Here is a 13,146-nt window from a genome sequence, read left to right as displayed (position 1 = left end):
TCAGTCCTCCTTTGCCTGAAGGACCTGTAATGGCCTCCCCTGAGGTACTTGCCTTGAAAGACAATGATGACTCTCCATCACTCTTGGCTTCTAGACCTGTAACTACACTCAAGTCTTAGCAGCCCTGGAAGGTAAAGTACAAAGTATATGCCATGAGGAAATGTGCTATACTCCAAAAGAACTTCATGAGTTTTAAAACTTAGATGGGCAGAAATCTGTGGACTATGTGTGGGAATGGATATTAAGGGTGTAAGAATATGGCGGAAGGAATATAAACATAAGGAATTTATATTTATATAAGGAATATAAGGAAGGAATATAAGAGTATGGATCAGGTGAAATCTATTGAAATGAGCCCGCTAAGCAGAAATTACAGATTTGGTGTTTCAGCTCAAGGGGTCAGAAAGGACTCTAACAGTATGATTGGTGGCTTGAAACATGAATCCAAAGATGGTCTCCATGAAAGAAGTTGAAAAGGCAGAACTACCTTGGTGTAGTATGAGGAAAGTATCCAAAGGCTTAGGGAGATTGGAATGTTAGAGCAGATTTGTCATGTAAGGTCACTCATCTTAGGAAGATCCAAAGATGTACCCCTCACTTCAACTGGGAGAAATAAATTTGTGAAAGGGGTCCCCAGCATTCTCAAAGAGGTTGGTGGTTGCTTTTCTCTGTAGGTTAGAATTTACAGAGGGAACTGGGGTCCATAAGTATAATGGGGATCATGGGACACTAGGAACACAGGGGCCAAGTGGCTGCACTTAATTGCCACAGATGGTGAGTATGATGACTATAGTGGGAGCAAAATCAGAGTAGTTATCAGAATAGTTTGAATCTAGTAAACCTCTGGTGTTGACCAGTTGACCAAAAAAAAAAAAAAAACAAAAAAACAAAACACAAAAATGAAAACAAAAAAAACCAGATGGGCTTTCTACTGGATTCTCACTTGTATTCTGTAGAAGTGGAAGATGTTCTAGGTTTAGTCAATAGAAGTCTACTTTGAATCACAGAGAGATAATCTTAGTCCCTCAATGAATTCCTCAACTTGAGCCAGATTACAGACACTGAATCACTTCAAAGAAGGGGAGACTGAGTCCCCTTAAAGACTGACAAGTGTTAAACTGTTCATCTGTCTTCCCCCAAAAGACCTATGGCCATTTATCATGGTGATTGTCCATTGAAAAAAGGGTAGTAATCAGACTCCCAGGGAATACTGGAGGCTGTTTCTGAATTGACACTAACTCCTGGAGACCTACAACATTACTTTGGTTTATCAGTGAAAGTAGGAGTTTATGGAGGTCAGGTGAATGATGGAGTTTTAGGGCAGGTCCATCAAACAGTGAGCCCAATAAGTCCTCAAATCCATCCTGTGGGTATTTCCCCAGTTTTGAAATGCATAATTGCAATAGAATACTCAGCAACTGGTGGGATCCCCATGTTGGATCCCTAACCTATGAAGTGAGGGATTTGGATGAGAGATCAGAAGAGGGGTGTGGGGTGGGAGTTGGACAGGGATATTGGTGGGGGGCACAGGGAGGGGGAACTGTGATGTGATCAAAGACCCAGAGAAGAAGCAACCCTGCAGAAACCAGAGGAAGATGAGAAAGTTTTGTTAGAACATAATGGGAGTTAAAGTTAGAGTGCTTCAAGAACTAGCCAAAGATATTTGAACTTTGTGACCATTAGGGTCACACTGCTGGCATTGACTAACAGTGTGCCATGAAATAAAATTCTGTGCAGGTGGAGGAGTGGATAACAGAGGGCAGGGAGTAATACAGAAGAAGGAAAAAATCCCTGACAGGAAACAGTTTACAGTGGGACAATAAAGCAAATACATGAATCAAGGCAGGAGATGATGAAGGCCCAAGAAAGGTGTGAAATCTGAGAAAAGAGAAGTCTCATACTGACTGGAGATGAGAAATACAAAACTTGTCTGTTTAATAAAATGCTTCAGCAATCTGCTTCATCCCCAGGTTTCTCTGTTCTATCCTACCTCTTATATTAAATCAATGTTCATCATTTGGCTTCAACTATGGCATCTTATTTGCTGTAGGCATCTATTCATGAGAGTATTGACAATTGGTCAAAGTTTTTTAGCATAAACTCCTCTGTTCACATTATCCATTTGCTGTCAAAGCAAGGGTATAAAGAAGATGCAAAATCACAAAAGGAGTTCTTAGATAAGGACCAGCTCTTCAGAATCAATTCTTTTTTTTCTTTAATGTATGTGTATTTTTAAATTTTATTTGAGAGAGAGAGAGAGAGAGAGCGAGCTGACCCTGGGATCATGACCAGAACTGAAGTCAAGAGTTGGATGCTCAACCAACTGAGCCACACATGTGCCCCCAGAATCAATTCTTTTTTGTGTTGGATCCCAAAGACTTACCTGAACCCTTGCAATCTTTTATTATCTGTCAAATGTGAAACTCATCCTTTGTCTATACTCTAAGGGCTTGCCACTCAAGTGTGGTCTGAGGCCAACAACATTACCATCACCTAGGAACACACTGAAATGCAGCATCTCAGGCCCCATCCCAACCCTACTGACTAAGAACCTACATTTTAACAAGAGCCCCAGGGATTTCTACCCACATTAACAGGTGAGAAAATCTGAATGAGATGGCAATCCCTTTTCTTCATCCACCAGCACAATTTCATTTGGCCTCCGTTGTTGACAAGGGGTCAAGCATGGACACGACAGTGATTTTTGTCAAAGAATCTAATATTTTAGAACTGGGAAGGCTCTTAGAAATTATGTAAAGGAAACCATGTGATTTACCATTCAAGCCAGGATATTTTTGAGAGTAAGAGGAAGCATTATTAAAATATGTGCCAGGACAAAAGGTGAAAAATAGGATTGTCCTGAAAAACCTCATTATTGAGCATTTTACTATTGGCTAAATTTTAAAAATACAATCTCAAATCCCAATACCAACCTCTCCAAATGGGTGTCATTATCCCCAGTTTACAGAGATGATAAGTGTCATGAATTGAAGTGTAGCCTCCCCAAAGACATACCCAAGTCCTAACCTGTGAATGTGACCTTGTTTAGAAAGAAGGTCTTTGCCGATTGAGTATAATCACATGAAGTATCTCGGAGATGAGATCACCCTGGATTAGGGTGGGGTCCTAAATCCAGGATGACAAGTGTCTTTATCACAGAGGAGAAGGCAAGAAGAGATTTAGGAAGAAGGCCATGTGTAGACAGAGGCTATGAGTGTAGTCGTGCTGCCACAAACCAGCAAACGCTGGGAGCCACCAGAAGCTAGAGGAAATGAGGAAAGATCATCCCCTAGAGCCAGTGGAAGGAGCTTGGCCCTTCAGACAACTTCGCTTCAGACTTCTGGCCTCCAAGACTGAGAAAATAAATTTTTATTGTTTTAAATCACTAAGTCTGTGATCATTTGTTAAGGCAGGCTCAGGAAACGAATGGAGTAAGTGAAGGAGTCCCAAATGCATGAAAGGGAGAAGGGTCCTACTTAGGTTTGATTGAAAGCGACTCAAGGGCTGCAGGAGAGGGGAGAGGTGAGGTGAGTGCAAGGAAGGGAGTGAAAGGGAACGTTGGAACCATTCACCCATTCTTCCCTTCTCTCCTTCTCCTCATCACTTGCAAAGGCGAGCCTATCTTGGCTCTTGTGTGTTTTAGGCATGAAAACAATGGAGAGCTTTTGCACTTGCACCAACTTGCCATCTGATCTCTGCACAGAGCTTTGTGGTTAAAAAAGTAGTTTCAGGCTCATAATCATGTTTGACCCTAAAAATGATCCATTTTACTGATGAGAAAGCGGAAACACAGAAGGACACTCAACCTAAAACTACAAATCCCATGTTACTATCATTCGACCATGCCGTTGGGGGACAGTAATTCCTCCACAATAGTGAAAAAAAAAACAAAAACCCAAGAACAAAAAACCCAAACCAGTTCATGGAGTTTGGTCATGAGCAGCAGAAATTATTAGGGATTGAAGGCAGTCAGCACCTGTGTGTGGGTGGGTAGAAAAAGCCATCCTTACACTGAGTTGCCTGCACTGGGACTTTGTTGGGTAAACTTTGGTATAAACATTCAGCATTCCTTAGTCACCTTCCTTGGAGGAAATATAAGGAGAGTAAGGATTTTGCCTGGAGTGTTAAATGAGTTAATAGAATCTTTGTTAAATGAGTTAATAGAATATATTTTTGAGACACACACACACACACACACACACACACACACACACACACACACACAAAGTATGAGTGGGGTAGAGGCAGAGAGAGAGAGAGACATACACACAGAATGGGAGGCAGGCTCCAGGTTCTGAGCTGTCAGCACAGAGCCCCCCCCCTCCCCCCCCACTATGGGGCTTGAACTCACTAACCATGAGATCATGACCTGAGCCCAAGTCGGATGCTCAATCGACTGAGCCACCCAGGCACCTCAGAATAATCTTTGAGGTTTTATGCTAAATATATGTTTATTTTCAGCAAGGACTCTGGACAGATTTTGGCAATTGTGTCTTCCTTGTTTTTGAAAACTGGCAGAACATACAGAGAAGCCAAGCCCCTAAAACTTCTTTATTCATAACTTGGTTCGCATGACCAAATCATAATTTTTTTTTTCTTTCTTAGCTGGGGAGGAGGTTGTGATACACACCTGGCAGAAGGTGCAGAGGGCAAACATTTACATTCTTTGGTTTGGGGCTTCTCTGCATCTTTCTGCACCCCACTTCCTCCACACCCTAGGCAGGGGCAGCTCTCTTTACAGTATTTGCTATCAATACTGCTTCAATTCAGTTCGCTTGCCCTCCCAGTTTTTCCAGCTTGAAATAACACCTGAAAGAGACCCGTCTGTAGGAGACTTTGGTCTCATTCGGTAATGATCTGGAAGCCCTGGGCAGCCTGATTTTCTGTCTCCTACAGTCTGGACATCCCATCTCAGGTTCGTTCTTAAAAACAGAGTAGGTCCCCAAGAGACATGAGCTGCAGTGAAGCAAACAGCCACATAGGGTTTTGCCTTTCATTGTTCCAGTAAGGGCTAGCAAGGCGGCTGTGCGTGAGGGGAACTGAACGCCCAGGAGGCGCGCGTCAGCGTGGTGAAGATTTGAGCCGGCCTGGCATTTTTCTGCAGCTTCTGTGCGCTCAGGGTGTTGGGTGAACGGTTGGGCAAACTGGTTGGAATCTTCCCCCAGGAAGAGAGGGACCCCCCAGCCCAAGGATTCCTGTGCCAGGGAGATGGCGGCTGAGTGGAGTAGGAGACTCGTGGAGAGAGCTTTCCCCTCTCCCGGGGAGCAAGAGAGAGCCGCACAGCCGCTCAGGGGAGAGGGCAGAGAGGCGTGGGAGACCTGCAAAAGCGGCGCAAACCGCGGCTCAGCGGCGCTCTGTGCCTTTCCCTCTTCTTGAAAGCTCTTCTAAAGAGGTTGTTTTACAACCACACAAACGTGACCTTCTCAAGAGTCCCGGGTGCGTCAGTAGTTCATTCTGGAGGTGAAGAAATGCGAACATTTTGCAGAAAACTCTGCTCCCTAAAGGACCTTGGCTAGGCGTGCTGGGGGAGGCGGGGCGCGGGGAAGAAGGGAGGCCTCCCGGGAGGCTGCGGCGCTGGCGGTGCAGATTCCCGCCTGGAAGCTCCCCGTTGGGTGGCGGGGGAGGTGGGGCGCGGGCAGGGCGCAGAAATAGGGCGCCGGGCGCGGAAGCGCAGCCTGCCTCCGGCACGGTGCTCGGCCTGGGGCCCTTTCCGCACGGCTGTGGAAGTGGCCTGTGTGCAGTGGTGCGGTGCGCCCGCAGGGATCCGCGCTCGGGGAGGGCCTCCGGGAGGGCCTCTGTGAGTCAGCCGTTGAGTCGTCGTAATCGCCACCCAGAGGAAATTAGGCACAAGGGTGGGGCGCGTTCCCGACTGCTCTGTCCTGCCCGCGCCGCCGTGTCACTTCGCTCACCCCCCAGCTCCCGTCCTCTGGCCGGCACGACCAGGTCTGTGCCCGCTGCTGTGGTTTCGGCGCTGGCCTGGGCCTCCAGCGGAGAAAGAGTTAACCGGCCGGGCCGGGAGGAGCCCGAAAGGGAAGGAAGGAAATTGCCGTCGTTCTGAAAGTTTTTTCCTTCCTTTTTTTTTCTTTCCCCGCAGAGGTGAGTGCCAGGAGGCGGCGGCTCTGACTCTCCGGAGTCCGGCTCCGCGCCTCCGCTCCCGGAGCTGCTGCCCCACTGCCTGGGGACAGGGACAGCTGTCTCCCGTGGACTCCTTCGGAGAGGGTGCGCCGAGCCATGGAGGGCGCAGAGCTGGCCGGGAAGATCCTTTCCACCTGGCTGACGCTGGTGATCTGCCTCATCCTCCTGCCTTCGGCCTTCGGGGTGTCTTTGGGCATCTCTGAGATGTACATGAAGATCTTGGTGAAAACTTTAGAGGTGAGTGCTGGGGGGGGGGGGGGAAGGCGGCGCCCCAGCACCGTTTGAGGGCTTTAGGGAGAGAGAACTTGGGGCAGTGGTGGCCGCTAGTAGAGCTGTTGAGAGCCGAGTTGATGCGAGGGGACCAGTTCCGAAGGTCAGCGGTCCCGAGGGCTGTGCGTTTCAGTTTATCCCCCTCAGTAGCGCCCAGACAGCATCCTGGCTACTCCTTCAGAGTGAAGGGATCCGGGCTGAGACCATGGGACCACCGTGTTGTTCCCCTAGTTGAATGCAGAGCCATCCTCACCCACTGCTATTATTGTTGTTGTTGTTGTTATTATTATTACTGATTAGAATAACAGTGCAGCCGTTTTTTATATCATCGATTCTTTTACATCCATGATGTAGTGCCCTTGTCCCTTCACTCTCCTTAGTTTTTACAGCCCCAGGTTTCAGAGGTCCTTTTCGTGTACTAAGGCATGCTGTCCAGAAAGACATCCTGTTCTAGTTTATGTTCAAGATAAGAAAGCAATTGCGGGGCGGTAGTGAGAAATCTGATTATGTTTTAATGGAGTCATGGAAATTTTATCTAACCAAAAGCACTTGAAATGTCATCGTAAGTTTATATTCTTTGATCTCTGTTCTCTCTACACTCCTGTTTCCAAATTCTGCTAAGAAAGCTGGTAAGTTAGATGGACGTGAGCCTGGTAGGGAACAGCAGCTCACCGTTACACAAAGCTTAATTAAATTACACAGGGCTTTCCCATTTGCTCTTTCATCAGACGCTCCCCAAAGCCTTGGAAGGTAGGGAGGGCCAATGTTATCCCCCTTTTACAGGCAAGGAAACTGAGACTTAGAGCTAAGTTCAGCGGTTTGCTTGAGTTAAGTGGAGACAGGAGTCTTAACTGAGGAGAGGACTTGTGGTCTAGTGATTTAGGAGGATGGACTCTAGATACAGGTTTGCTTAGATTTGGTTCCAAAATCCCAGTTCTGCTTCTCAATATGTGACCTCAGGGAAGTCACCTACTTCTTGTGCTTCCTTTTCCTCATCTGTAAAATAGGAATAACAATTTAACACCTATTTGCATAGGGTTGTTTAACTGACCTAAACGTCAAGCATTTTAGAAAGGTGCCTGTGGGGTGTTAGGTACTATATCAATGTTTGCTGCTATTAAAAGAATATTATTATTATTTAGACTCTAGCATCCTGGTTTCTCTAACTTCTCTGGTACCTTCTAATATGGGTTCTCATTTTTCTGCCCTTCTTTTCCGTCTACCCCCAGAACTTGGCTTTATTTGCTCTTCTCTCTCAGTGAGTAGGGTGGCTCCCAGATACACATCTGTAAACTGCTAATCTCCCACCTGGAGATTACCTGCTAATCTCTCACCTACTAAACTCCTGAGACTCTCTTCTACCTGCTAATCTCCTGTTTTGCCCCAGATTTTTGTTGCACTTTCTTTCTCGTGGTTATTTTTCTATCTAGTCTTTGAAGTCATATTTGATTCTTCATCCTCAGCTCTCATGGGTTCAAAGGTCTTTTGTTTTTGCTTGGGAGATATTGCAGTTTTGAACCTTTTGTATTGACTTCACGCTCCGAACTTGGTCACACTGTGCTGTGAACTTCTCAGGCTGCCTCTTACTGCTAGATCTTCTTCAAATACTTTCCCCATAGCAGATGATCCTCTTTGGCTGGTGTTCAGAACTCTTTCTCAGAACTCTGAAATGGTTGAATTGTTCTCCCATACAGCAGTGTCTTTTGGAGTTTATACCCCAAGTGACATTGGAGTGAAGGTAAATTGCACACACTGGTTTTCAGCGGCTGACTCCTGTTGGTCTTGCTTTAATAATTCAATGTATGACTGAAGAGTTGTCAAGGAGAGAGGCCAGCTAGTTGCTGTCAACCTGGCAAATAACTTCTATACTTGGAAGGGATATATCCAGCTTAGAGTCTGACCATCAATTAGGTGGGGCCTCAAGTTTTAATTTTTGTCCATCTAGAGTTGAAGAGACTTTTCAGAGATACACTGCTTGGTTAGTGGGAGATAGACCAGTTAGCTTGGAAACCAGGTAGATGGCAGCATAAGGAACTTCCGTTTTTGCTGAGAGTAAGCTTTTGGGTCAGAGTGATGCTTGGCATATATGTAATTAGAATGGAGATTCATTTTGTGGGCCAGCTCTGACAGTAGTTGCTCGGAGTGCCTGTGGTTGGGAGCCTCTGGGCTCATCAGGAAGGAGCTGTGATCCCATAATGATGTCTGCTTTAGGCACGGGGGAGGGAAATGGTGACCCAGGGTTTCTCATCCTTCAGCCAGAACAGCCTTAGATGTTTCAAAGACATTTCTGTTAGGTGGCGGGTAGTATAGCGAATTGCTTTTCCTGACTGTAGGGATAATTCCCTTAAAACTTGTGCTGTTTGCTTAGTATTAGGACATCTTTAGGTCTGGACAAATGCTGTCTTTTTGTAGATTCTATGCAAAGCCCAACCCTTCAGTTACTCATTGCACTTTGTTTTCAACAGATTTGGTTGTATCTTTCTCTGAACCAGTGATTTTCAAGGGGTATATAATCATTTCTAAGGAGTATAGATGGCATTATTACAACTTTATATTGGGAAAATTGTTTTTAGCAATTCAAACTATGAAAAGTAAAACTTTTGGGTGGGGATGTGTAGAGGGTAGTCCATCTGGATTGTAGGGTGGTGTATCAGAAATTCTGGAGGGTGCGTGTGTGAAGTTTTCATGTATATTAAATAAGAGCATGGATTTAATGCTGTTTTCAACCACAGAGTATGGATTAAGTGCTGTTTTCAACCACAGAAATCGATGGGGGTAAGGGGGGGTGAGGATTGCTATTTGTTGGCCTAAGGCTCATGATTAGAGGGAAATAAAGTCTGGGAAGAGAGTATAAGCATTGGTGGAGAAGAAGGTAGGGCAATGGTATGTAAATTATCTAATCTAACCAGGTAATACAGTCAATGGACAGATAATGAATGTCTACAGGGCTAATTTTTCCCTCAGCTTTTGAGAAATAAGATGGAAGGATAAACAGATTCCTCCAAATTTCTGGCCTTGTGACCTTGGGCAGGTCACTTAACATCTCACCCTTAGTTTCTACCGGGGGGTATAGGAGAATGCCTCCGAGAGTTACTGTACCGTGTGCATGAAATGAGGAGAGGTCAGGGAAAGCACGATACACAGTAGGTGCTCAAATCTCAGTGGAGTTTGAATGGAAACACTCTTTGGTCTTGTTTTTATTTTTTGTTTGTCTTTGCTCCTATGTGGCTTGAGATTTAACCCATCTTCAGATCTTTAATGAGTTAGCATCCATACTCAGAGCAGACTATTCTTGTCTTTTATTTTATTTTATTAAAAATATATTTTTTTAAGTAGGCTTTCTGCCTACTCGACCTGAAGATTGAGAGTTGCATGCTCTATACACTGAGCTAGCCAGTCACCCTACCTTTTGTCTTAATTATTTTTCTTCCCCTTTATACTTTCCTCCACCCACCAATTAGCTTTTCATCTTTTCAAAAGACATGTCAATAAATGTCATGTAGGATGGTTTATAACACCTCTGCTAATATGATATTCAGGTGTTATTCCTGGTGTTAGAAATACAATAAATGTGCTAGAAGGCCATGGCTGTTTATGACAGAAAGTAATAATAAAGAAAAGCTACCAAGGCATTGTGCTTAAATGCACAACTCTCTGACATAGTCTATATTACTCCCACTGATAGATTGGGGAATGGAGATTCAGAGAGTTAATTTGTCCAGATAGTGGCATACAGCTGTTCGTAGTAGAATTAGGATTTTAATTTGAATCTAGAGCCTGAGTTCTTGCTCTGCCAAGATGACAGATTTGTCAAGAAAACTGTTTTATTAGGCTACAGACAGTGGCCTGCTGTTACCTGCATAAACCTAATATTTTGAATTTTTATGTAATTGTATACATTTTCATCCTCTCCTTTTCTCTTTTTAGTTAATCTTTAGTTTCTCTTTTTAGTTAATCTTTAAATGTCTTTTTAGTGTGAAAACTAAAAGTTGTAATTGTCTAGATGACAGTATCATTTTTGCAAGCTTTTGATCTAAGCTTTAAAACTCAGACTTAACCTGTTTTTCTTTTTTTGGTGAATTAGAGACAGCTACCTTTTGCTCCCCAGGAGGAGTTTTAAAACTGAGTAGAGTGAGAACCTGATTTGAAGGCAGTGTCTTTCAACCTTTCTTTGTAGGGAGAAGTGAGATGGGAGTAGCCATGGGGATTAGAAACTACTATCAGCATCATCCTATGGGCAAGAGGCAGATGTGTTTTGAGATAACCACTATAAGAGGTTGGGAACCTCTGAAGAGATATTCCAACCTCTGTCTTCGGGCTTACTTGGTCATTTGGCATGGTGGAAGTGGAGTAGCTGTTTTGTGGGAAATGCACTGGGTGGTTTGCGAAAAAGTGATCATTTTGGAAGCTAAATAAATTGTGGGGCGTGAAGTGGGAGGAGGAAGCCAGTGTTTTCTACTTTGAGGCCTACTGGGTGGTGGTCATTGGAAAGATTATCTTCCTTACTCTTTTATCTTGGTATTGTCTCTGGTGTAGGGATGATGAAATTGGGGTCCCAAGAGGTGACAACCTTTCATCCGAGCGCGAGCGGAGCGAGCGGAGTGCAGCCAGGAGCACACAACTGCGATTCGTATGCATATGTGTCTGGCTGCAAAGCGTTAGCGCTTTTCACTTTTGTTGGAGAGTAAGCCCAAAGAAGAAAATGGTTTTCTAGTGCAAATTTCCTTTGACATTAAATGACTTCTTCCACCTGAAAATTTGTGACTGCATTTTGTAGGACAGACCTTTGGCGTGACCATTTCAGGAGAGGTTATGCATTCTGATACTTGTGACAGAACATGGAGCTCTTTGTAGTACATCATGCTGTATGAAGCACGCCCCTGTATTCGTTCGCTCTGGCGGCCATAACAAAGTACCACAGACTGGGGGGCTTAAACAACAGAAATTTATTTTCTCACAGTTCTGGAGGCTTGAAGTTCAAAATGAAACTGTTGTTGGCAGGTTTGGTTTCTTCTGAGGCCTCCCTCTCTCCTTGACTTGCAGATGGCTGCGTTCTATGTCCTCATATGGCCTTTCCTCTCTGTGTGCAAATCCCTGGTGTCTGTGTGTTCAAATTTCCTCTTCTTATGAGGACACCAATCATATTGGAGTACGGCCCACCCTAAAGGCCTCATTTTTTAACTTTGTCACCTTTTTTAAAAGGTCCTATCTCAAAATACAGCCATATTCTGAGATACCGGGGAGTTAGGGCTTCAACATATGAATTTTGGGGGAGACACAAAATCAGCCCATAACAGCCTCAAAATATCAATATTTTCCATAAAATAAGCATGGAATAATTGTCTTAATCTAAGGTAATTATCATTTATATAAAATATAAAATCATATTGCTACTTATAAATGATAACAGGGGCTAAAGCTTTAAAGTGGAAAAACTATGGAAATAAACCTTTCCTTCTATTGAGAAGACATGGGAGGTATATCTAGAGTTTGAGAACTCCTACACCAAATCAGCAAGGAAGGGAAAAGGCTGCAATCAGATTAAGATTGAGTCTGATTATCATTTGTGACTTGCCACTTGAAGCCCAGAAGATTAAGTCTCTATTTATAGGCTGTTCTCTAAGCACAAATAGCATGTTCCTACTTGGCTCTTTGGGATGTTGTGCAGGGGTCCTGACGTAGTCAGATCATGCCCTACTTCATGACCTTCAGGTATAGGTTTTAGGTCATTTAGTCTCTATCCGTCATTTTCTTATTGATTTGAATTTTTAAAAATTTGTTTAATTCCTTGTGAGCCTAGAAATACCTGTTTTTTGCCACTAGGTTTTTGATAAATTCTTTTTGCTCCTTCAAGGGCACTTAAGTCCTAATTATAACGATCACAATGCCTTTCACCTCTAATTTCACCCTTCCTCCTCCCACTCCCCCGTCACCTTTGACAATGTTAGCTTCTGGAATTGTAATCACCATTGTAATCATTTAAATAATATTTTATTTGTTCCCTTTCTAAAGTAGAAAAATAGTCATAGGGATTTTCCAGGATGCTGTCAACAAAGTTAGTTCATTTGTGGTTTTTGAACTATTGTTAATGGTTGATAATTTTGGAAATGCGTAAAAAAGCGCATAAAGAAGCAAATAACAAGTCACATCTTGGTGTATTTCTTTATACTTCCATGTACATTCAAAACAAAATGAGAATTGGGATGCCGGGATGGCTCAGTCGGTTGTGTCCAGCTTCGGCTCAGGTTATGATCCCATAGCTCGTGGGTTTAAGCCCCACAATGGGCTCTGTGCTGACAGCTCAGAGCCTGGATCCTGCTTCAGATTCTGTGTCTTTGGCTCTCTCTGCCCCTCCCCCGCTCATACTGTGTGTGTGTGTGTGTGTGTGTGTGTGTGTGTCTCAAAAATAAACAAACATTAAAAAAAATTTTTTTTAAATGGGAATTGATTTTCCCCGTTCTTAAATTCTCACAGATGTGTGGTTCCTCATATTCATAACATTTTCCCTGTCCATCCCCACAGAAGCAAGTGACAGGTCGGTAGGTGGTTTCCTTTGTTAGCAATTTCACTAATTCCTTTCTGGCTCCCCACGTCTTTTTTTTTTTTTTTTTTTTTTTTTTAATATTTATTTACTTAGGGAGAGTGTGCAAGCAGGGGAGGGGCAGAAAGAGAAAGAGAGAGAGAATCCCAAGCAGGCTCCCTGCTGTCAGTGTGGAGCCTAATGTGTGGCTCAAATCCACA

At 43.9% G+C, this 13,146-nt stretch overlaps 1 protein-coding gene across 2 annotated transcripts in view; it reads left to right on the top strand.

Annotated features, from left to right (window-relative positions):
- The first annotated feature begins 5,866 nt into the window (after positions 1–5,866).
- GPAT3 (glycerol-3-phosphate acyltransferase 3) overlaps positions 5,867–13,146 on the top strand; it is a 61,911-nt gene continuing 54,631 nt past the window's right edge. The window contains exons 1-2 of one of the 2 annotated variants that reach the window (XM_042984252.1): positions 5,867–5,943; positions 6,095–6,372. In XM_042984252.1, coding sequence (XP_042840186.1) covers positions 6,232–6,372 — 141 coding nt within the window. In that variant the 5' untranslated portion in view covers positions 5,867–5,943; positions 6,095–6,231. The remainder of the gene's footprint in view (positions 5,944–6,094; positions 6,373–13,146) is intronic. The other variant, XM_042984251.1, reaches the window with a different exon arrangement.

This window comes from Panthera tigris, chromosome B1, assembly GCF_018350195.1.
Source record: "Panthera tigris isolate Pti1 chromosome B1, P.tigris_Pti1_mat1.1, whole genome shotgun sequence".
Classification (NCBI taxonomy): Eukaryota; Metazoa; Chordata; class Mammalia; order Carnivora; family Felidae; genus Panthera; species Panthera tigris.
The sequence above is the reverse complement of the archived record's forward strand: the minus strand, read 5'-3'. Positions and strand labels throughout refer to the sequence as shown.